At 37.3% G+C, this 23,930-nt stretch overlaps 1 protein-coding gene across 1 annotated transcript; it reads left to right on the forward strand.

The window, feature by feature from the left end:
* The first annotated feature begins 2,885 nt into the window (after window positions 1-2,885).
* Window positions 2,886-10,748, forward strand: LOC144653094 (uncharacterized). Its single transcript, XM_078513022.1, has 8 exons — window positions 2,886-4,730; window positions 4,983-5,022; window positions 5,199-5,288; window positions 5,701-5,835; window positions 6,646-6,693; window positions 7,602-7,714; window positions 8,595-8,673; window positions 9,162-10,748. The coding sequence occupies exons 2-6, from the start codon at window positions 5,015-5,017 to the stop codon at window positions 7,651-7,653; spliced, it is 333 nt and encodes a 110-aa protein (XP_078369148.1). The 5' UTR covers window positions 2,886-4,730; window positions 4,983-5,014; the 3' UTR covers window positions 7,654-7,714; window positions 8,595-8,673; window positions 9,162-10,748.
* Window positions 10,749-23,930: the final 13,182 nt, after the last annotated feature.

A 23,930-nucleotide genomic window follows, 5' to 3' on the forward strand; every position in this document is an offset into this window, starting at 1 on the left:
TATGTGTTGGCTATTTTGATTATTCCTGTTCTCTATATTACCATTTTCTCTGTGGCATGAGTGGATCCACAATGAGACCAATATGATATATCAATTGCCATGCAATGCGTGCATGTACCCATGCGAACGCCAGGTGATGTCTATTGCATCACGATAGCCTTTATCACCAATCACTTTCTTCCCATGACAATAATGGACAACTTGTTAAGCGTTTGCCATATGCTCACAAATGCCATTTTTATCCTGCTTCTTACGGCAACAACAAACATGTATTGCTTTTTGCTAGGAAATGAAGCAAGAGAGACTTGTAATGGGCTGGCGACTGACATATTTAAGCCTTTTTCAGGGCTGTTCATTCAAGGGGGCCAGGGGGGGGGGGGGGGCAGTTGCCACTGCCAGGAAAACCCAAAAAACTTAGAAAACTGACAAAAAAATGTAAGAAAACTAACTAAAGGGTGTGTGGTGTTTGCCCCCACAGACAAAAAATCCTAGGTCCGGCCCTGTTTTCCAAAAGCCATTTGCTCGCAGATGCTGGTAGTTATGTTTTTATATTTTTTTGTTAGCCTACTTCTCCGCTCAACTCAAAAAGATATTTTTATAATTTAGTGTATTTTTACAATAACTTAGGTGAATTAGCTAGTCTTTTTATTCTTTTTAATCCTTTTATTGATCTTCTATTTTTACTATATACAATTAAGTTGCAACTTTTTAATATAGATATGTAATTTTTAACTGTAATTCACTTGTTAAGCGCTATTGAACGTAAAATATTTTTCAAGGCTACATGTACTTTTTACCGCAGTGATAAGAAATAGGTCTGCAATGCATTCATGTGAACGTCACATGTAATTTTAGTTATAAGGCTAAAATTGAATAAAATTAAGAAATTTAATTGCTAGGTTAAAATATTTCCTAACAAATGACAGAAGTGGTTTTAAAGTAACTCCGATCTCTCAATTTTACTAATGGGTTATTTTGATGTGCATCCTTTTTTTACTGCTTTGATGTTTTTACTTAATAACGATGAGATCTATATCCAATAGCCATGCATGTTGTCCTGGTGTCCTTGTAAACCACTTTTATCAATTGTAATGTACTTGCCAATGACATACTTCTCGCAACACAACTTTTACGTACGCAATTGCCATGTGTTGACATAATTATGACTTGTTTATTTAACTTTCTTCTGACAGTGATAAACAACTTTAGATTGAAAATACCATGGCCTGACTCCTGACATCCTTTTTTGGCTCCTTTTGAAAGCCATAAGAAGCCACTTTTTAATTACACCCAAACTGTATTGACTTCTCAAAAGTACTTGTTGATCCACACAGCATTGATACACATTACTGGAAGTCAAGGACTAACACAAAATGAAAATAGAAACCTTCCCCGTTTTTAAAACGTTCCATCAAATGGAATTGATTCGCAAAGAGTACTTGTTGATTCGACCGATTTTGCACAGTCATGACCTGCATCACCAGAAGTCAACCGATCGATTCGAACCGATCGATTTGAGACGATTTGTCTGCCTTGATCTTTACCCGACATACCGGAAGTCAACTTGGTAATAATGAAGGTTAAAAACGTTCAACTTGTTAATTCGCTTTGAACCAATCTATTCGAGACAATTTGTCTGCCTTGCTTGATCTCTACCCGACATACCGGAAGTCAACTTGGCAATAATGAGTGTTAAAAACGTTGTTAATTCGATTCGAACCCATCGATTTGAGACGATTTGTCTGCCTTGATCTCTACCTGACATACAGGAAGTCAACTTGGCAATAATGAGGGTTAAAAACGTTGTTAATTCGGTTTGAACCAATCTATTCGAGGCAATTTGTCTGCCTTTCATTGATCTCTTCCCGACATACCGGAAGTCAACTTGGTAATAATGAGTGTTAAAAACGTTGTTAATTCGATTTGAACCAATCGATTTGAGACAATTTGTCTGCCTTGATCTTTACCCGACATACCGGAAGTCAACTTGGCAATAATGAGTGTTAAAAACGTTGTTAATTCGATTTGAACCGATCGATTTGAGACGATTTGTCTGCCTTGATCTTTACCCGACATACCGGAAGTCAACTTGGTAATAATGAGGGTTTAAAACGTTGTTAATTCGGTTTGAACCAATCTATTCGAGACAATTTGTCTGCCTTGCTTGATCTCTACCCGACATACCGGAAGTCAACTTGGCAATAATGAGGGTTAAAAACGTTGTTAATTCGGTTTGAACCAATCTATTCGAGACAATTTGTCTGCCTTGCTTGATCTCTACCCGACATACCGGAAGTCAACTTGGCAATAATGAGTGTTAAAAACGTTGTTAATTCGATTCTAACCGATCGATTTGAGACGATTTGTCTGCCTTGATCTCTACCCGACATACCGGAAGTCAACTTGGTAATAATGAGTGTTAAAAACGTTGTTAATTCGATTCTAACCGATCGATTTGAGACGATTTATCTGCCTTGATCTCTACCCGACATACCGGAAGTCAACTTGGTAATAATGAGGGTTTAAAACGTTGTTAATTCCATTCGAACCGATCAATTTGAGACGATTTGTCTGCCTTGATCTCTTCCCGATATACCGGAAGTCAACTTGGTAATAATGAGGGTTTAAAACGTTGTTAATTCGGTTTGAACCGATCGATTTAAGACGATTTGTCTGCCTTGATCTCTACCCGACATACCGGAAGTCAACTTGGTAATAATGAGGGTTTAAAACGTTGTTAATTCCATTCGAACCGATCAATTTGAGACGATTTGTCTGCCTTGATCTCTTCCCGACATACCGGGTCTTGGTAATAATGAGGGTTTAAAGTTTTAATTGGTTTGCCGTCGTTAGCGTTTTCTCTTTTCTCCGTTTCTCCGCGGAAGTCAACTTGGTAATAATGAGGGTTTAAAACGTTGTTAATTCCATTCGAACCGATCAATTTGAGACGATTTGTCTGCCTTGATCTCTTCCCGACATACCGGAAGTCAACTTGGTAATAATGAGGGTTTAAAACGTTGTTAATTCGGTTTGAACCGATCGATTTGAGACGATTTGTCTGCCTTGATCTCTACCCGACATACCGGAAGTCAACTTGGTAATAATGAGTGTTTAAAACGTTGTTAATTCGATTTGAACCGATCGATTTGAGACGATTTGTCTGCCTTGATCTCTACCCGACATACCGGAAGTCAACTTGGTAATAATGAGTGTTAAAAACGTTGTTAATTCGATTTGAACCGATCGATTTGAGACGATTATTTTGTCTGCCTTGATCTCTACCCGACATACCGGAAGTCAACTTGGTAATAATGAGGGTTTAAAACGTTGTTAATTCGATTTGAACCGATCGATTTGAGACAATTTGTCTGCCTTGCTTGATCTCTTCCTGACATACCGGAAGTCAACTTGTAATAATGAGTGTTAAAAACGTTGTTAATTCGATTTGAACCGATCGATTTTGAGACAATTTGTCTGCCTTGCTTGCTCTCTTCCTGACATACCGAAAGTCAACTTGGTAATAATGAGTGTTAAAAACGTTGTTAATTCGATTCTAACCGATCGATTTGAGACAATTTGTCTGCCTTGCTTGATCTCTACCCGACATACCGGAATTAAGTCAACTTGGTAATAATGAGGGTTAAAAACGTTGTTAATTCGATTTGAACCGATCGATTTGAGACGATTTGTCTGCCTTGATCTCTACCTGACATACCGGAAGTCAACTTGGTAATAATGAGGGTTAAAAACGTTGTTAATTCGCTTTGAACCAATCTATTCGAGACAATTTGTCTGCCTTGCTTGATCTCTACCCGACATACCGGAAGTCAACTTGGCAATAATGAGTGTTAAAAACGTTGTTAATTCGATTCGAACCGATCGATTTGAGACGATTTGTCTGCCTTGCTTGATCTCTTCCTGACATACCAGAAGTCAACTTGGTAATAATGAGGGTTAAAAACGTTGTTAATTCGATTCTAACCAATCGATTTGAGACAATTTGTCTGCCTTGCTTGATCTCTTCCTGACATACCAGAAGTCAACTTGGTAATAATGAGTGTTAAAAACGTTGTTAATTCGATTTGAACCGATCGATTTGAGACGATTTATCTGCCTTGATCTCTACCCGACATACCGGAAGTCAACTTGGTAATAATGAGGGTTAAAAACGTTGTTAATTCGCTTTGAACCAATCTATTCAAGACAATGTGTGTGCCTTGCTTGATGTCTACCCGACATACCGGAAGTCAACTTGGCAATATTGAGTGTTAAAAACGTTAATTCGATTCTAACCAATTGATGCAAGAGGATTTGTCTGCCTTGATCTCTACCCGACATACCGGAAGTCAGCTTGGCAAAAATGAGGGTTAAAAACGTTCAACTTGTTAATTCGATTCGAACCAATCGATTCAAGAGGATTTGTCTGCCTTGATCTCTACCCGACATACCGGAAGTCAATTAACTTGGCAAAGAGGAGAGTTAAAAATGTTAATTCGATTCAAACCAATTGATTCGAGACGAAATCTTCTGAAAATGGTCCAAAATCATCAGAAATTTCATATCTCAGTGCAACTTTGTAATATCCTATATGTATTCAAACTGTCTGTTTTTAATATGACTCTCTTCTCCTTGCTGTGCTCTTTGTTTTCTTAATATTTTTCAGGTTTTTTTGCCTGGATGGCAATCTATCCACCTGACTGGTGCTATTTCTGGATATATATGTGTAAAAGGTAAGGTATGGCTATACTGGAATATAATTTGTGACTTTTGTGAGGCCCCTTAGACTTTTGTTATAAAGACAACATCTTGTCAAAAGAGCAATTTTTATTTGAAGAAGTTAATTGGCAATTTGAGTGAAGAGAAGTTTCAAAAGGTATTTTGAGAGTTAATTCTAATTAATATAGTAAACGCTCAGAATAAGATTAAATCTTATTGTGATAATAGTACTTTACCTTAATTTAGAATTCTTATTTTTTTTTCAGAATCAACCTTGAGAGTTGGGGGTGCGGCTTACATGTACATGTATGTACAAGTGCAGCTTATACACATGTCTTTACGGTTATTAATTTTTTTAATGGAACACAAATTAATAATCTGTAATTTTAAAATTTAGTGAGCAATCTCTTTTCTGAAAATCCGTAAAATTATATTCCATAATCCTTGAACTCTAACAGGGCCTCTTTTGTGTCTGTTTACAGCTTGAATCATCATTGTAAATTGCTCCTCAAAAGAAGAGAAGACCCTGGAAATGAGGAGGGTTTGTTGTATCAAAATGGCAACAATGAAAAGTAAGTATACAATTGTAACCACATGGAACACTGGCTCTTAATTTGCAGTATAATGCTTTTAGAAGTGTCATTGCGGTGGTTCATTTCGTTGTTTTGGTTTTGGTACATGCCCAGTTTGTTAACCTACTTTTCTTGAAAATAACACCAAATTGATTTAGTCACCCTTCTAATAGTTTTGTAAACACAGCTGGTAAATGTGCCCAGTAGTTTACGCTTCAAAGACTGCATGTTGTCTAATTCCTCCTTGCCTTAAGACTAAAGCTTGTGTTATTTTGTTTTATGAATTTTGAAACAGTAGCAATGAATGCAGTCTAATTTTAATCGCCTGAAACAGTCACCTTCAGCAAAGACACTGGTTGCTAATTATCACAGAGCTACAATAAACTTAAGTATATCTTTGATTACTTTTCAGACAAGAGAAGTGTAAATCTATCAGGCATGTATTCCTGTATCACTGGAAGTCAACTTCAAAGGAGTTGACAAACATTCTAGTTCTTTCAAGATGCAGATTGCTTGGACAATGCTTTCGAGCTGGAATAGCAGAAAGGTAACCTGAAATTTTGGCAGTTTTCTGTTTCATAATAATTCTGTAATTTAATTTAATGATAAGGAAAATAAAGAGGATGTTTGTTTGTTTGAGGAGAAGGGTCTTAGGGCTTAATTTTTTACAGTATTAGGTAAAGGGATTAGTGCATGAACACATGATGCATAATCTAAACAAGACTGCATTGATCAAAACCCTTTCTTCATCTTAATTTTCTGGAATAAAACTTCTGACTTTGTGTGGCCCTGTTAGGGGGTCTGTCAATAATCCATAATCCTCTAGGTAAATTTTGGAAATAATTCATATCCCAATTAAAACTAAAAATACCGGTAACCTGTGCTAACATTTGTAATGTACATACTAGTTATGCAACGCTTTCGAGTGGTATACTATGGAATTTTCCACGGTCCTTTTTTTTTTTCGGTATACATATTTTACCACGAGAATTTTTTTTGTATCTATTTTATACCTTCCCTAAAAAAATACCCCCCCTAATTTTTTATAAAAAAAAATACCCCCGCCCCGGGGGGAGGGTGGGTGAAAACCCAACAAAATAAAAAACCTTTTCTTTTTTTTTTGGCTGTTTTTTTTTGGCACGGGAATAATAATCTGTGGTCTTTTGTATATAAGACAACATCTTGTCAAAAGAGCATCTCTTTACAAAAGAAATTGGGTATTTGAGTGAATCGAAGCTTCAAAAGGTAATTTGAAGGTTGATTAATGTAGTTAACACACAGCACAAGATTAAATCTTATTGTGCATATAAGCAACCAACTACTTTAACTTAGCATTCTTATTTTTTTTTTTTTTCAGAATCAACCTTGAAAAGTTGGGGGTGCAGCTCGTACACAAGTCCTTACGGTAATTTTTTAATGGAACACAATATTGATAATCTGTAATTTTTACATTTAAATACAATCTCTTCTCTGAAAACCCCTAATATTCCATAATCCTAAAACCTAAAACATGTCGCTGTTACATGTCCTTATTGTTGTCCACATATGTGCATGCAGAGACCTTTTAATACCTAACTAAGCTTTCTCGCGAAGGACGGGAGACCTCGAACGGGACGCCACCACTGAGCAGGAGACGGTGAGGAGGACAGGATGGTGACATGTCCGCACTGAAGGAAGGAAAGAGTGGAGAGGAAAGGACTGGAAGGAAGGAGAAGAGTGCAGGAAACCGGAAGGACCCCCGGCGAACCCATGACCTCCAAGACGGACGCCACCTCCATCACCACATCCAGTGCCATCACACACACCGAAGAGCTGAGGGGACGGCCAGACAACCCCCCCGCGCGGGGGCGGGGGGCCCGGGCGACCGCTTCTTCATTCACTTCACTTATCCAAGTTGCCATTTCACTTTACATTTCTCTATTTTGTTCTACGAATTTTTAAGGAAAGGGAGAAGCCACGAGCCAAGCGGCCCACACTGCCGGAGCTTATCCCAGTTAATTTCCGTAGCATTAAGCGGCTAGGAATATTTCTACTCCCCCCTGAATGGGATGCTAGCCCATTGCAGGGTTCCCCCCTGGGTGGAGAGAGGCACTATGAGAGTAAAGTGTCTTGCCCAAGAACACAACACAAGAGACCCCGGCGGGGGCTCAAACTCGGACCGCTCGATCCGGAGTCCGGCGCTCTAACCATTAGGCTGCCTCCCACATGAATTTTTAAACAGTAGAAATAAGCAGTCACCTGTCAGCAAAGGCACTGGTTGCTAATTATCACAGATATACAATAAACTTTAGTATATATTTATTTACTTTTCAGACTTGAGAAGAAGTGTAAATCCATCTGGCATGCATTGATCCTCCTATCCTAGGAGCGCTAGTTGGCAAATATTTTAGTACATGGACATGCTTTTGAGCTGTAAGGGCGGAAAGGTACCAGTAACCTGAAATTTTGGCAGTTTTTAATTTTTTACAGTATCAAGTAAAGAGATTAGTGAACACATGATGAAATAAAACTGCACTGATCAAAACCAGGGGTTTCATTTCCTATAGATCTTGACCTGTTAGATCAAGGTGTCTATAAGTGGAGTCCTCACCTGCAGGGCTGGTGTCTGGCCTTCCCCTTGTTTTAATGTATTTGTTTAGTCTCAAAAACTCAAAGCATCATTAAAGGGGCTATATCACAGTATTTTAGGTGATTTTATTTATTTTTGCTAATCAAGAGCTGAGCCTAATCTTCAAATTGGCAGAGCAAAAGTCTTTTATTGGCAAAATCATGGCCACATAAAAAACTAGGACATGATTTTTGAGCATTGTCAATGGCACTTTCATACAAATTGAGATATACTTGAAAATCGTAAACAGGTTTGGGATTGGCTAATAAATGGGAGGGCTAATTTCTGCAATGGGTATGGGAGGCCAGGGCTTGAGACTAACGGTAGCCAACTAGCCAAAGGCTACTAAAATTTAGGTTTTGGCTACCAGGTTTAGCATTCCTACTAGCCATTTGGCTAGTGAAAAACTCGGAAAAGTCAACTGTTCTTGATAGAAATCAATATACCTGACTAGTGAAAAATTTCTTTTGGCTAGTAAAATATGACATGTCATTAGCCAGTAAACCAGTGAGTTAAAAAGTTAGTCTCAAGCCCTGGAGGCACAGTGACCTAATGGTTAGCGTGCCGTTTAATATGAATAAATAATAATTAATATGAATAACTTATTACAGAGGTTTTCTTTAGCAATTTTGGAAATCTTATGATACCTTATATAATTGCACTCATAACTTCAGAAAAACACCTTTCACGCTCCTTAGGCCCTCCTATGTGGACAAAGTCAGGCCTTGTAAAAAGATTGGACTTCCTGGCTAAAAGCTTGGCGCCAACGTTTTTAAGGTACATGTATGTCACTTGACTTAACTATTTACACTGATAGTCCATTCTTTTTTTTCTGACGGTTTATGGTCAGTAAATATATGGCAGTCTTGGTCTTAAGGAAGAAATAAAAGCAATTTGCAGTCTAGGAAGAAAAAAGAAAAAAAAATGTGGCAGTCTGTGGACTGAACGACCCCCCTATAATAGCTGACCTTCTTAATAGTTTCTTAAATATTTCGGTTTTGTGATAAATTATAAGATTTACTGGACTGGTGTAAGGTTGTGGGTTTCTCTTTCATTGGGAACTCAGAGTTTTTACCTTTGTCTGGACGGTGCTTGTGGCGACCTTTATACAGTCACTCAGTTGATCATGACTTGAATAAAATTAATTACTGATTTTTGTTGTTGAGATTCGCTCTTATCTGTATGTCAGTACATTTCAACAATAATTGTTCAAGCTAGGGATCTTTTGCTTGCAAATCTTTAGTATTTTTCAACTTTCTTTGCAGGTTTTATTTCACAGGGCTAGTTTAACAAAGTCCTTAGAGGAAGGCCAATGCATAACTCACCAACACTCAATGCAGCAAAGTACCATAATTAAATCCAAGCTGACGTAGTGTTACAAATTAAATAACAAGCAGTGAAGATCATGAAAGGACATTGATGTAGTCAGTTGGATATGCTGTGTTTGGAGTCCAGACAAGATTTCTTTTCTACTAACAAACGATATTGAGAAGATCAAGTGATCATCTACTGATTTCTCCTTACATTGTTGGTTCGCTGTCTATCAGTCAAGTGATGAGAACAAAGACAATCATCAACTGGAGAATACTGTCTTGATAAACCACCAAATTCTCAAAACAAACATTAAAAGAAATGTATGGGAATTAGTAAGGAGAATTGAAATGAGACGAAAGAATATCTAAACAGCATCTTGATTAGGTACGATCTCAATTGCATTTACTTTCAACACACATTTACATAATACAATGATGAACAAAACAAAACCAGGTTCATCTATGACTTCTTCAGCTGGTTGCCATAATAGATTTGAATCTAAGATGACTTTATGTAATCATGCTTGAAAAGTTAATCTTGCTACCAGCTTCCAAATGACAACAGCGATATTAAAAAATAACCAACATAAACAGTAATAAACTGATAACAAAATATCATTATTAAATAGTTTAAGAGAAGATGAGCAATAAAATTACGTAACATTTCAATGACCACATGCCATACACATTTACATTTGAAAATGTTACAAATGACAATGTGCAGGGTTTAATGTTCATTGAAACATTATGTAGTTAAATTGCTTGTTTAATCTTAATGTATTTATTTAAATTCTTTAGTTGTTATAAAATCTTTAGTTGTTATAAATAAATACTTTAAGATAAAGAATAGCAATAGAATTGCATAAAATTTCGATGACCCCATGCTGGCATGCACATTTACATTTGATATTTACAAATGACAATGTGCAGGGTGTTCATTGAAACCTTATGTAGTTCAATCGCTCCTCTTAATCTTTATGTATTTATTTTAAATCTTTAGCTGTTAAAAATAATAACTTAATTAACAATAAAATAATATAATTTAAAAATAGAAATAAGAACTTGGAACCTGCTATCAAGGTATTTTTCATGTGTGGTTACATGAAATCATCCCACTTTCAACTCTTACATGGCAACCAATTGAAGAGGTCACAGATTTAACTTGCTTTGCAAATTTCTTATTTCATATGTGAAAGTGTGTTAAATTTAAATTTAAGTGTAGTTGTTCTCGATTGAGGTATTTGTCACTGAGATCTGTCCACACTAGGATGTTTACATAGCCAATAAATCTAGTACAGTCAACTCTCGTTATAGCGGACACGCTCAGGGTATCGTTTATTGTCCATTATAGCGGGAGTCTGTAATAGTGGGAGTCACTTCCAGTCAAACCTCTTTCAGCGGGGATCTGGATTTTGTCCGTAATAGCAAGTGTTCACAAGGCGAGAGTTGACTGTACCAGTAACCTTTATTTGGGAAGCTCAGAAACTATAACAGTAAAGAGTTATGAATCGAATGGAAATAAATGTAAGTTGTACCTAGCGCTGTCTGAATTGTATTCTAAGCCGGAAAAGCTGGGGAAGGGGCACGAAAAAATAAAGACTTGCTAAGAGAAGAGTTTCTAAAGCTCCCCACATCAATCCACTATCAATCCCCACCCCCTCCCCATTAGAAAAAAATGTTCCGCAGTCCCTGGTGATTAGTAGGATTGAAAGGGTGGAGTTGGAGTGGAAAAGTTAAGGACTGGGGGGGAGGGTAGACTTGCTTACAAGTCGAGCTCACAGGGTCTATTACCATCAAACCGGAAACGAGAAGCGAACGACTTTTAGAAAGTCAAAGGACTGCTAATAACGAACAGGAGTCACGTACTTTTGCGTAAGGATCAATGACCACTCACTGGGGAATACATGAGAATACACAGAAATACAGGAGATTACAGGGGAATACATGATAATACAGGGGAATACATGATAATACAGGGGAATACAAGAGAATACAGGGGAGTACTGGGGAATACATGAGAATACAGGGGAATACTTAGTAAATAAACCCCTTCAGGCGGCGGGTATATTGGAGGGGATTGGAGGATAATGCCCGAGGCTGAAAGATTGTCGAAAAATGAACAGTTGGTCGAGAAGCGAAGCTTCGAGGGCAACTGTGAAATTTTGAGGACAATCTTTCAGCCAAGGGCATTATCCTCCAATATACCAGCGAGCCAGAAAGGGGTTTATTTATTTTATAACCCTCCGACTAATTTCTACAACGCGCTTTATCGCCAGTAAATTTATGGGAAAAAACCTACGTAATAAACCCGGCGTAACTGTGGTTGAAACAAATGTAAGTTGATGGTTTACGTGATTTTTTAACTCCGTGATTTCATCAAAGTTAGGATTGAATAAGATGTCTTCATTCGTATGTTTTGTGCTTGCCTACAAAATCGGGCGACGGATATTAAATCGGACGGGGTATATTCGCTGATACCCGTCGTCCGATTTTGTATCACGTGATGCGTTTTGTCCAATGAGCGCGCGCAAAAAATAATGAGTGGGTTATAAATGAGAATACACAGGAATACAAGAGAATACAGGGGAATACAGGGTAATACAAGAGAATACATGGGAAAACAGGGGAGTACTGGGGAATACATGAGAATACAGGGGAATACAGGGGAATAAGGAGAATACGTAAGAATACAGGGGAATACAAGAGAATACAGGAGAGTACTGGGGAATACATGAGAATACAGGGGAATACAGGGGAATACAAGAGAATACAAGGGGATACAGGGGAATACAGGAGAATACATAAGAGTACAGGGGCATACACGAGATACAGAAGAAAATATATAGATATCGGAATACACTATAATAAGGGATACATAAAGTACATACCAACTCAACTCGATCCCTGGCGCAGACCAGAATTGCAGGATCGCGGGCCTCTGGGGACGAGATTGCGGAATTTCACGAAAAACACCGATTGAAGTAAAAACTAGCGTGTGCAGAGACACAAGCAAAGCTGTTTACTGCTCTAAGCATCAAAGGCGAGGACCCGAATGTTTTTTTTTTAAATCCCCGCCACATGCAGAGCATAGGATTTTCATTACAGTTGACTTTTCCAGCTACAAGCCCTTTCACAGCTTCCAAATGACGTCCGAAGGTTCACGGACGTCAAAATTGCGGATAAAAAAGTCACGAAAAAATCGTTACCCCGCCCTTTTGTTTATATTGGTGCATGAAGATATATAAAAAGAGAGAAGATCGAAAGAAAACCAAGCCTGTTGTAGTTTTTGTCGCTGCACTGTAAGCACTAAGTAATAAAGAATAGAAAAGAAGAAAACCGGATAATTTATGAAGTGATGTGAAGGCAGTATACGAAAACGCTGTGTACGTTAATAAATCCTCCGTTTCAATGTCTATATTTACTCTGAATAACTGCCATTTCCTTTCTGGTCCTTTCTCTACCGTGAAGGCGTAGATAAAACCTCAAGCAGAGGGAGCAAAATAGACGTCAAAAAACGCGCTGGCACAATCTTTATCTGAGTACACTACGAATGAAATAAAATGGAAATTATGGAATAAAATTGAATATTGGTTATATTTTTATTAGTTACAAATTTACAAAATGCAAATAATGAAACTGTTAAGAACACCGTATTTACGGTATTTTAACTACCTTGTCTACTTTTTTAAATTTTTGTTAGCATATGTAATTCAACATTTATTTTGTAACCTTTATTCTGAAAAGCCTTTTTGAGATGAATGTATTTGGTTTCAATGGCAGGAGACGTAAGCAAGAAATTCTTTATTCAGTCTGAAGGACAAAAACCGTCACAAGTTACACGTCATTTACGAAGGAGAATGCTCATGCGGAGAAAATTATGCAGGTGAAACAATGCGAAATCTTAAAGAGCAAATAAGATAACTATTGGACTCTAATTACATTGTTTTCTTTCTGTGTTAATGTCTTACTTAAGAGTTGTCGACTATATAAAACAGCAGTGTTCCACAGCACAGAAAATGCTAGCCTGTAATTGAGGAACTCAAAGATAATTTCCACAAGCCGCTTAATATACAACGTTGAAAAGATTAGTCAATAATTCCCGGCGGAGAGTTATTTAAAAATACCCGGAAAATTAAAAAATGAGCATTATATATAATGAATGCTTCGTCTCCATCTTGCGAATTTTTCTCGTGCGTTGCTATGGGCACGGTCACTACATTGGAGCAGACACACATTGGAACAGACATGCCCGTTTATGCTAATTTGTTTTCACAACTCTGTTCTTCTATTCTATGATAACTTGCGTCAAATTTACCAGTAGCCGAAAGCGTGCATGAGTTGATCGTCCATCTTGATGACAAAAAAGCTAGCGGCAAGCCAACTTAATGAGTACCTAGACTGAGACTGACTGCTTTGGAAGGCAGCGAGATGAGGTAGGTACAACGCTGAATTAAAGAAGACAAAAAGGTTTCGAACTTATAACAGTTTCGGCAACTATGGCTGTTTAATAACTCAGTGGGTCTTCATTTCTAAGGTTTGCGCGTACTTGAAAGGAAAGTATCACAAGGGAGAAAACAAACAGGCTACAAAAACCGCGGAAGAAAACCACAGGCAACAAGGTAAATAAGCCATGACTTTTTTGAGAGCTTGTTCGTTTATTCAGCTTCTCTGAATATCCTATGGATAGTGTATTCGTCACGAGGAATAGGCAGATTCTCGGACCAAGCTGCTCTGAAATTATTGGTAGCCAACTGAATTCATGAATAACTTTTATCTCTGAACACCTAAAAGGAAGATACAACCTTAACTTGCGGATAGAAATCAAAATACGACTATAAATATAGATTTTTTTTAAGACGCGCGGAAACAACTTAAGGCCGGTATCAGTTAGCCTCAACTTTTCTAGCTGTAAACCATTTCCATCCTAGCCATCTGGCCGCAACCAAGGCGCTTGTTATAATTTCAGTGAACTTGCATAGCAACTGTTAATAAAAGAAAAGTGGACCATTATGTTTAGGTTTCCAATATATTATAATTTATAATTTATATTTTCAAATATAAATTTTTGGCAGTTCAGAAGGCTGTTAAAATCCGTAACAAAACCCTTTAAACAACAAAGAAAAGGAACTCTCATCAGCTAAGATTCTTTTCATTCTAAACTCGGACGTCTCATCAAGAATTTGTAAATGTTAGTTGGGTTCTTCCTCGCGTATGCATCGAAATTAAAAATTTTTGTCCATTTACTTAATTTACTTGAAGTGTCAATAAAAAAGTCGTCGAAGTTCAAAAATTTTGTCAAAGAACAAAAGCTGAGTTGTTAAAGTTTCAAAAACATCTGAATCTGGCAAGTTTAGAAACGGTTACATTACGCAAAGTTCAGCTCTATATGAACATAAACGAAAAGTGGCTGGTTTTACGTCAGATTTTAAAACAGTTTTTCATATGTAAAAGGATTTGTTTATTAGCAGTTTACTTTGCGATCGTTTTTGTTTCGTTGAATAAATCCAATTAGGTCTTTCTCTTCTGTCTATCGTTGCTCAAGACCTAAGCAAATTTTATGCAGTGACTGAGCGAAAAGAATTCGTTCCTGGAACACAAACATTGCGAGATTATTTGTAATTTTCGAAGCGCTACACGCTACGTTAATCTTGTTTTTGATCCATGCGGCTGAATTCTGTAACATTTTAAAGATTTTAATTTTAACGCCCTGTCGGCTTCAACAACCTGCCACAGACATAGTGATTTTATATACAATTAGTTTTTAGTTAGTTTTATCGTAATCATATAGTAGATACTTAGTAACAGTTCTAGTTAGTAATTAAGGTGGCTCGACCCAGTTTTTTTTTTCTAGCGATACCTATCAACTTTGAAACCCTCATACTTAAAGCGATTGATGTCAATGACATATCTACTATATCACATGGATTACACATAGACTGAACTGCAATATGATGTAAAGTTTTGGGAGATCGGAATGGATATCACGTGACAATGACGTCACACAGGTGTTTGCTCTGAATCGAATTTTAGCCCTTAACCGCATTTTCTCTCGAGATCCTCCACGCTACGTATACCTTGGGTGTTTGCCTTCAGCTCTGCGAAGTTTCATCGAAATCTACAAGAGGAATTTTGAAATATCTTGGAATTTGTTTTCAGATGGTATAATTTATGCGTAAAATAAAGACAAGACTTTATATAAAGAAATTTGCTTCTTTTTTGATGTTTAATGAGAGGCTTTAGCCCTCATTCCTGTTAAAAATGTCCCATATTCGATATCCAAACCGTAAGAAGTAGGTAGACTTGCGCGATTTCGAAAAATATGAAATATATGAATCATAGTGCAGCTCAATGTTTAGCTCTATTTACCAATTTTACGCCTACTTTCGCTAAAAACGGGATTATTTCAAAACTCGTTGATAAATTTTCCCCATAATTAATCAGGGTAGCAATTGATCAGTACACTACACAATCCCTGAATTTCATGCTCATTGAAAACTTCTAAGGTTGTCTAACATAAACGCAAAATTGAGTAAATATTGAAGCGATCTCGTAGTTTTGAATATTTTGTGTTCTGGGATCCATTGTTTCGAGTTGAGCACAACATCCAATTCCTGTGCACCACGCGTAAAATTACTACGCTTGGCCACCGTTGATGGTAAAGCCTGGTTCTCATATGATCGCCCCGATCGTCTCTGTCGCTTCTTTGTTTGCAAGGTCTGAGGTAATTGGAGCAAGCAAACTTTTTGATGCGACAGAGACGATCAGGACGATCATATGAGAACCAGGCTTTACCATCAACGGAAAACATGTTTTTCCAGTAGAAGATAGTTTCAAGGCAGTAGCGTTATTTAAAAAGTCGATATTTATTTCCTTTCAACGAAAAAGTGCTTTATATTGACTTACATTCGCTCATTTCCATTCGCTCATTTGCGCGTACATTCCCGTGTTATAATGGAATCAATCAGTTCAATCTGTTGAGTAAAAACGTTGTACTGTAGTGGTGGATTTTCTGTTTTATGGGTTGAAGGAAATGTTTTAAGTTTTTTCGTTTCAATTTAAAAGAAAGGACAAAAAAGGTATTCGTTTAAGTCTGGGCGGCGGAAAGACAACAACTTATTATAATCAAGGACGGGGGTGGAGCAGGGGTTTGGAAAGTAAAGAAAATAGAGGGGTCTTCGTTTTCGGGTCTTCGTTTTCGGGTAATCGATCGGTTCGATCGAATTAACAGCGTTTAATTTTTAACCCTCATTTTTGCCAAGTTGAATTCCGTATGACGGGTAGAGATCAATGCAGACAGAATCGAATTGATCGGTTCGAATCGAAAAAATTTTGACCTAATTTTTGCCAAGTTGAATTCCGATGAGGGAGACAGCAGACAAAAGAATGAATCAACAGTTCGAATCGAATAACAACCTTAACCCCCTTTCATGACGTGACGGGAGATCAATGCAGACAGAATCGAAGATCGTTGAAACATTACCCCTGCCAAGTGAGGACGGGAGACAATGCAGACAGAAGAGACGCACGAAAACATTTTTGACCCTCATTTTTGCCAAGTTGAACGGAGGAGACAACAGACAAAATCGAAGAATCAACAGTCGAATCGAATAACAACCTTTTAACCCTCCTTTGTCAAGTTGAATTCGTATGACGGGTGAGATAAGCAGAAGACGAAGATCGTAACGAACATTGACCCATGCATACGGACGGAGAAGCAGACAAAACGACACGAAAACATTTAACCCCTGCCAATGAAGGAACCGACGACAGTACAGTAGAGACTGGACAACAACAACGGGAGCCGAAAGAAAGGAAAAAGGGGTGGACAGAGAGAGAAGAAGAGAAGAAAGAAAAAGAAAAGGAAGGAGAAAAGAGTAGGAGGAGTAGGAAAAAGTAGAAAAGAAAAGGGGAAAAAAGGAGGAAGAAAGGAAGTAAAAGAAAGAAAATGGCACACAAAAAGAAAGAAAGTGGAAGGAAAAAGTAAGGAAAAAAGAAAAAAAAAAAAGGTAAAAAAAAAAAAGATAAAAAGTAAAAAAAAATAAAAAAAAAAAGGAGGGAGAAGTAGGAAAAAAAAATAAAAAATACTACCAGACGAGGGGAAAACAGGCGATAGATGGGAAACACCACACATTAATTTTAAGTTTGAGGGACACTGCCCTCCCCCTCCCCCTGGCCTTTGAATGAACAAAAGCCATAGCGAAAGAATAATGAAAAGAGGAAAAAAGGAGTGAGAAGGAAAGTAAAGTGTGATATTTGGAAGAAAGTGAGAAAAATTACCTCACTCACCTAAATTCCGACAAATTGAAAAAGGTAAGGGATAATATGTTAACAAAATAAAAAGAGAAAAGAACAAACACCCATAGTTAAAAAAATAGAATAGAAAAAACCTGAGAAAAAGATAGTAAAAGACCAGGAGAAGGAGAAGAAATAAAAAAAAAAGTAAAAAAAATTACAGAAAGAGAGAAATTGTTAGAAACGAGTAAACAGAAAAGAAAAAGTGGATCCACATTAAGAGAAAATGGTAATAGAGAAAGATAATAAAATAGCCAACAAAAGTATACAGTTTAAAAATAAAAAAAGGTAACAAAAAAAGTTGTAGATACTGAAATATAAAATAAAGTGGAATAGGAAAAAACAAAAAGAAATACCCGTCACTCACCTGCTTACGAGCTGAAGTGAAAAAGGTAAACCACAATAATTATATAAAACAAAATTAAAAAAGATGATAAAACAGTAAAACACCAATAGTTAATAAAAATAGAAAAAAATAAATAATAAAATAATGAGTAATAAAAAACCAGGAAAGAAAGAAAGTAAAATAAAAAAAGATAATAAATAAAATATGAGACTAACAGAATGTGAGAGAAATGTATAGAAAAAAGAAAAAAAAGAGATAAAAGTCAAACACCCAGAAGAATATAAAAATAGAATAGAAAAATAATATGCATGAGTATATAAATAATGAGTAGATAAAACCGGGAGAAGGAAAGAAAGAAAATAAAAAATGAACAATAAAAAGATACTTACAGAAAGAGAGAAATGTGTTCGTTGAAGCGAGTAAACAGAAAAGAAAAAGTGGATCCACTCAAGTGGATCCACTCAGAAGAGAAAATGGTAATGGAGAACAGGATAATAAAATAGCCAACAATATGTATACAGTTATCTCATATGACAGTTTAAAAAATGGTAACAAACAAAAGTTGTATGATCACTGGACACTTATTTAATAGATAGAAGTGGATGATTAGCTGTGTATAAAAGATAAATGAATTAATTTACCCGTCACTCACCTGTAAATATATGAGCGTTCAATTTTGAAAAAGGTTAAACGAAATAACATTTCGTGGTTGTGTGAATGAGCAAAGGGTATAAGGAAGCATATCATATAAAGGAGATGGAATGAGAAGTTAACGGAAGATAAAGAAAAAAAATATGCGAGAAACAAAGAAAGTGAAGGGAAAGGAAAGCTCACACGCAATTTATAATACTCATTCCCGACCAAGCATCTCAAAAATTTACAACCCATCTCTCGACCCTCAAATTAAGAAATGAAACACTATATTTTTTTAAATAGCTGTTGTTTAATCAGGTGTTAGTTAAGAAAAAAATACAAAAAAATGAAGATGTTTCTCTACTGAAGTATAGTTGTGAGTTATTTAATTTCACCCTGAAAAAAAAAAAGAATAAGTATTAACGTTAATAACGAGGTATAAAGAGTGCACGTAAAAAGAAAAAGTAAAAAAATGGAACTCCCGCAGATATAAAAAAGAAAGTCGACTCGACGAAGAAAACCTAAAGGGTAGAAAATGACGTAGTTTATAAGCTTATCTGCTTGTTCGCGCCGAATAGTCGTGAACTGAGGTATTAAGCCGTTAAAGCGAAAGGAAAGAAAAAAACAAACAAAAAAAATTAAACTGAAATAGAGAGAACAGAAGGAGAATCGTCCACAACACAAACAGTATTTTAGCTGCTTGTCCTCGTGCTCGCTTCAACACAGCAAAAGTGTCAAAAAGACGTAGCGAGAAAACCATTTGCCGCGCTCAGAAGGCGGTGGGGGCGCTGGGTACATTTTCGTACCCAGTTCCATCGCCAAAAATCCGGAAAATCCAGTGGCGAATGGAACGATGGAACAGATTTCGACTTTTCCGGAGACTGCAAGAATGCAAAAAAAATTAATGTAGTCCGTAAATGAAATTTTACGTTGATTTAAATAAGGCGGGGCGCACAATTTGAAATAAAAAAGCATTGTGCGCACTGATAAACGGCCATGAATGACATTGGCCGCGGACAAAGGATCTTCAAAAGGCACACAAGAAACGCGAACGTTACCAAACAAAAAGTTTAGTAAGAATAAAATGGTGTAGCCTGCAAGCGGTATAATTTTTGTATATTCAGAGCTCTCGAGTTGATTTGTTGGTAAGAGTTGTTTACTGCGAGGATCTCTCTTCATTTTATTCTATCCGCAGTTCATATAATGAAAAATATATTTCAGTAGGCAATTTTGGTGAATAGCCGGTTTGACATATATAATACATCAATAAGTTTAAAAACTAAATGCAGCCCACCACATCGAGTGTTTAAATAATCAAGAAGTTATTTTTTGCGCTTGAGCGCGCGCGCTGCATCAGACACAACTAAAACAAATTATTGCTTTTTGCACGCACATCTTCCCTTTGTTATGTATAAAAGAAAGTTTTCAGTCGCAAAAAAATTTTTGCTTCAGACGTGTTTTTGCAAAGAGAGAAAATAACTTATTAAACTGCTTAAAATGGTATTTGAGTTCTACAAAGAAAAGAGAAAGGAGAAAAAGGAACTAAAATTGACCGTTATTTCGTTGTCTTTATTTTTGATTTATAAAACGAAAATACAGACACGCCAAGCGCTAGCTAGAAAAAAAAAGTTTATAATCAGAACATATATATGTGCATCGTTCGCACAAGTACTCTGTAGCCCAAGTTTCGAATGCGACGATTAATCAACGTACTTTTCTACTCAATGCGCGCTTTGGTGTGTTAATCATAAATTTCAGTTAAGGCGAAAACATACATACATCTCAAGGGAGCTTTTGCTGCTAAAGAAAACTTAGCCCGCTTCTAGGCCCAATGGCTACAAATAGCCGGTGCTGATTTTAAGTGACTCAAAGTAATTTCACTCCGTCCTAAATGGAGGCAAGCTTTGTTATTTACCCCCAGCATTCGTTAGCTTTAATTCGCCGGTGCCCTTTTATACACATGGGTAAAGTTAGTCTTGCCCAAGGACGGAACTGACGACACCGACCAGGGGCCCGTTTCTCGGTAGTCGCAAAATATTTCGCACCCGGAAAGCATGGCAACAACATAAAACTTATGATCACAAAGCTGACATTTATTTAATAAAATAGTTCTTAATTTTATCGCACAGAAAACTAAACTCGCTTTATTATCCCGAATATTCTTTCAGGCTTTTGAGAAACGGCCCCTGAGCTCTAACGATTGAAACTATGGTAGAATAAGGTTATATATGGTACGAAATTCACCATCTTACTATTACAACACACTTGATGATTTCGACATTGCTGATCCTAGCAGTATGCAGGACGCGTGTCACATATCAACCTAGTAAATGGCCCAGCCACGACCTCGTAGCTCAGTTGGGAGTGTAGCGCCCAACCGGTATCTGGGAGGAGAGTTCGATTCCGTCGGGGACCAGAATTTTTCTTTTTCCCATTCTCTTTCATTGAAAAATTATAATTTTTTTGCGCGCATCAATCCCCATAGCCGTATGCCGAGCCGGCAAAGCGGAGAGAAAAAAGGGTCCGAAGAAAATAAATTTTTTTTATTGTTGTTTGAAAAAGAATAAAAGTCAAAAACGCAATGACTCTTCATACATTCTTTTGAAAGACCACGACTGCATGCAAGGACATAAAAACCACAAGTCCTAGAATCAAGGACTGAAATCTAATTGCCTAGCACCCTCTATTTTCGAGCTAAGATCCTGCCTGTCTGCTAAGAGAAACGGAAAGGGCTATATGGATGAGAATGGTTCGCGCTTGAGCCAATCTTGAGTCCAGAGTGCGCCGGCTCCCAGGCACCGACCCAAACATTGACCAACCACTGCTGACTAAGGCTGTAAAGCTGGCTGAACCATTCCCCGAGGTTCTTCTCTTTGAAACCGTCAGGGTTGCAATTTTGATTACAGTCGCCGTTTATCTGGTTAGAGCGGCATTCCTGTATTCAGCAAGACATGTCCGTGTCTGAAATTTGTTTTTATTTCTCGCCTTCGTGAAGAAAGTATTCGATTTTGCTGACAATACGTTGAACATCTGATAATTCCGACTCAGTATGATTGAGTTGCAGATATAGTCTTCATCTGCACTCTGAATAAGCTGTGCCATCAAATTGACACGCAAATGAGCACAGTTATTTCTCCAAACCATTTTCAAATGAAACTGATATTTACGCATGCGCCTCACGTAACCACGCTGTGAAAGTGTTTGGACAAAAAAATATAGTCCTACGATAAAAACGCAAAGAAGAAACTCTAACAAAGAGTGGAAAAAAAGCAGAAGTCGAATTGGTAAAAGTGTTGAAGACCAAGTCAACACAATTCAGTACGTACTAGCAAGCATGGCTTCAACAGAGCGATAAATATAACCGGATTTTTGCGAATTGGTACGGTAATACCTATCGTACTGGTCCCGCGCTATCAGGCTCGTTTGTCTCGCCAGGGTTTTTGTGACTGCGTCCGCCAAAATCCAGCCGACCACTCCGATATGCTACCAACGTACCAAAAAGGTACGAAGGTATAAATCGCGCCGCCAAAAACGTCTTACATTTCTTCCGTCAGTGAGATTTAGCCATGAGGATCTGCAAGAGGGCAAGTTATTTCGGGGGAGGGGAGGGTTATAGAAACATTTTTGACGATCAAAACTAGTGCGGGTTCAGCCGTTGTTTCTCTCTCCCCACCCAAACATATTGAAATAAGACTGGGCATAACATTAACTGTTCCCTTAGGCATAAAAATTCTTCTTTTTCCTCAACCCGGATGAGTCTACCCAATGTCGTCCCCAAAGCTGTTTGTCCCTCTTAGTCAACGGAGTCTGTGCACAAGAAACAAGAGGCTCTGAGGACCACATGACTAGGCAATCTAGGCAATCATGTGGGCTTTAGGACGAGCCTGTTTTCCTGCTCTCTATAACGTCTACAACGGCATGCTCAAACTAATCAGCTTACTAGCCCGACATAACTATTACGTTTAGATCATTACACATCTCGCATTGCTTTTTTCGCAAACCAAAATAAGAAATTCGGGGTACAGCAGTATCACAAAATTAATACTGATCAGAGATGATATCACATTGGCGGTCTTAATAATAGTTTTTTTAAGGTCTCCTTATCCTCCTTTCCCAATTTTCTCTCATCTTCCCGCGTTTTCCTTTTTTCCCTCCTTCATCGGAGAAGATCCTAACAGCGACACAACCTATTCCGGCTGAAAACATGATTGTTAAATTTACGCACATGCACGTAACTTTTATTGAGCTTTTTTTATTGTACTACAATATCATAAACCTTAAGCTTGATCAAAAAATTGACAATAAAGAGAAATTTAGCATGATTATTAAGTTCTCTTTAATATCTCTCCTCCGCAGAGGCCTTTTCATACGATTGTTCATTTTTTGTGCTCTTTTTTTTCCTTCCCCCTCCATTAATTTTTTAAGGAGCCTCTGCCGAGGAGATATCTCGTTAATTATTAATAGATACTCAGGGCCGTACCTAGCAGGGGGGCAGGGGGAGCAGTTGCTCCCGCCAGGAAAACAATTTTAACATATTTTATTTTCTCTTTTTCTTGTAGCTATATTGATTTGTCCCCGCAGCGAAGTTTAGCGGAGTTTGATCCCGCAGACAAAATTCTAGGTACGGCCCTCAACTGTACAGATAAGAAATATTTTTTTATAATATACTTAACGAGCTGAGTAGGCAATTGCCACAAATAAAATAATACTCTTTTACGTGTCAGTGTGTTTCCTTCCGCTGTGCCAATAGAGGAGTGCATAAATAAACAACAAATTAAATAATAAAACTGATCGTCGGTTTTTACTTGAGTGTTGCTTTACAACGTTTGTGATTGTTATAACCATCTTGTACCACCACTATCAATATTTAATTTACTTTTATTTAATCCAGCTTCGGGATATTTTTAGCTCTTTGGTTATTTCAGGGAGCTGGTACCCTTTTATTAAATATTTAATTTTATTATTTTAAATTTCATTCAAAAACTTTATTATGGGTACAATAAAGTGTGTTATTGTCGTAATTGCTGCGCCTTTCCCGACAAATCAATCGTATTAATATTTGCCAACACATTTTTTGCACTTCGCGTCGCTACACATTACTTAGTTTTTTGCCGTAGATGTCTTATTAATTGGCCAGAATGATGACTTCAGGTTTTTTTTACGACACTCGATTAAAAACCGTTCTTTTAGGTAATTAGGTGGCTCGTATGGTTTAGACATACGGTTCTTTAATGTTCTATCACAGCTCCACTACTTGCGTTGAGGTAACTCTTAAAGTACCGATTATAGTACCAATAACAAATCGAGATAAAAAAGATCAAAGATACCCCAGTTTTGACCTTTGAGGCTAAAAGTGAAGTAGATCTTAGTTAAGAAGGACCCCCATTAAATCACTCAAGTATCAACATACCAATCGCCCCATGTTCTGTTGAAATTGGCCACGCCAATTT

This window comes from Oculina patagonica, chromosome 5 (assembly GCF_052425735.1).
Source record: "Oculina patagonica isolate OP01 chromosome 5, crgOcupat, whole genome shotgun sequence".
Lineage (NCBI taxonomy): Eukaryota > Metazoa > Cnidaria > Anthozoa > Scleractinia > Oculinidae > Oculina > Oculina patagonica.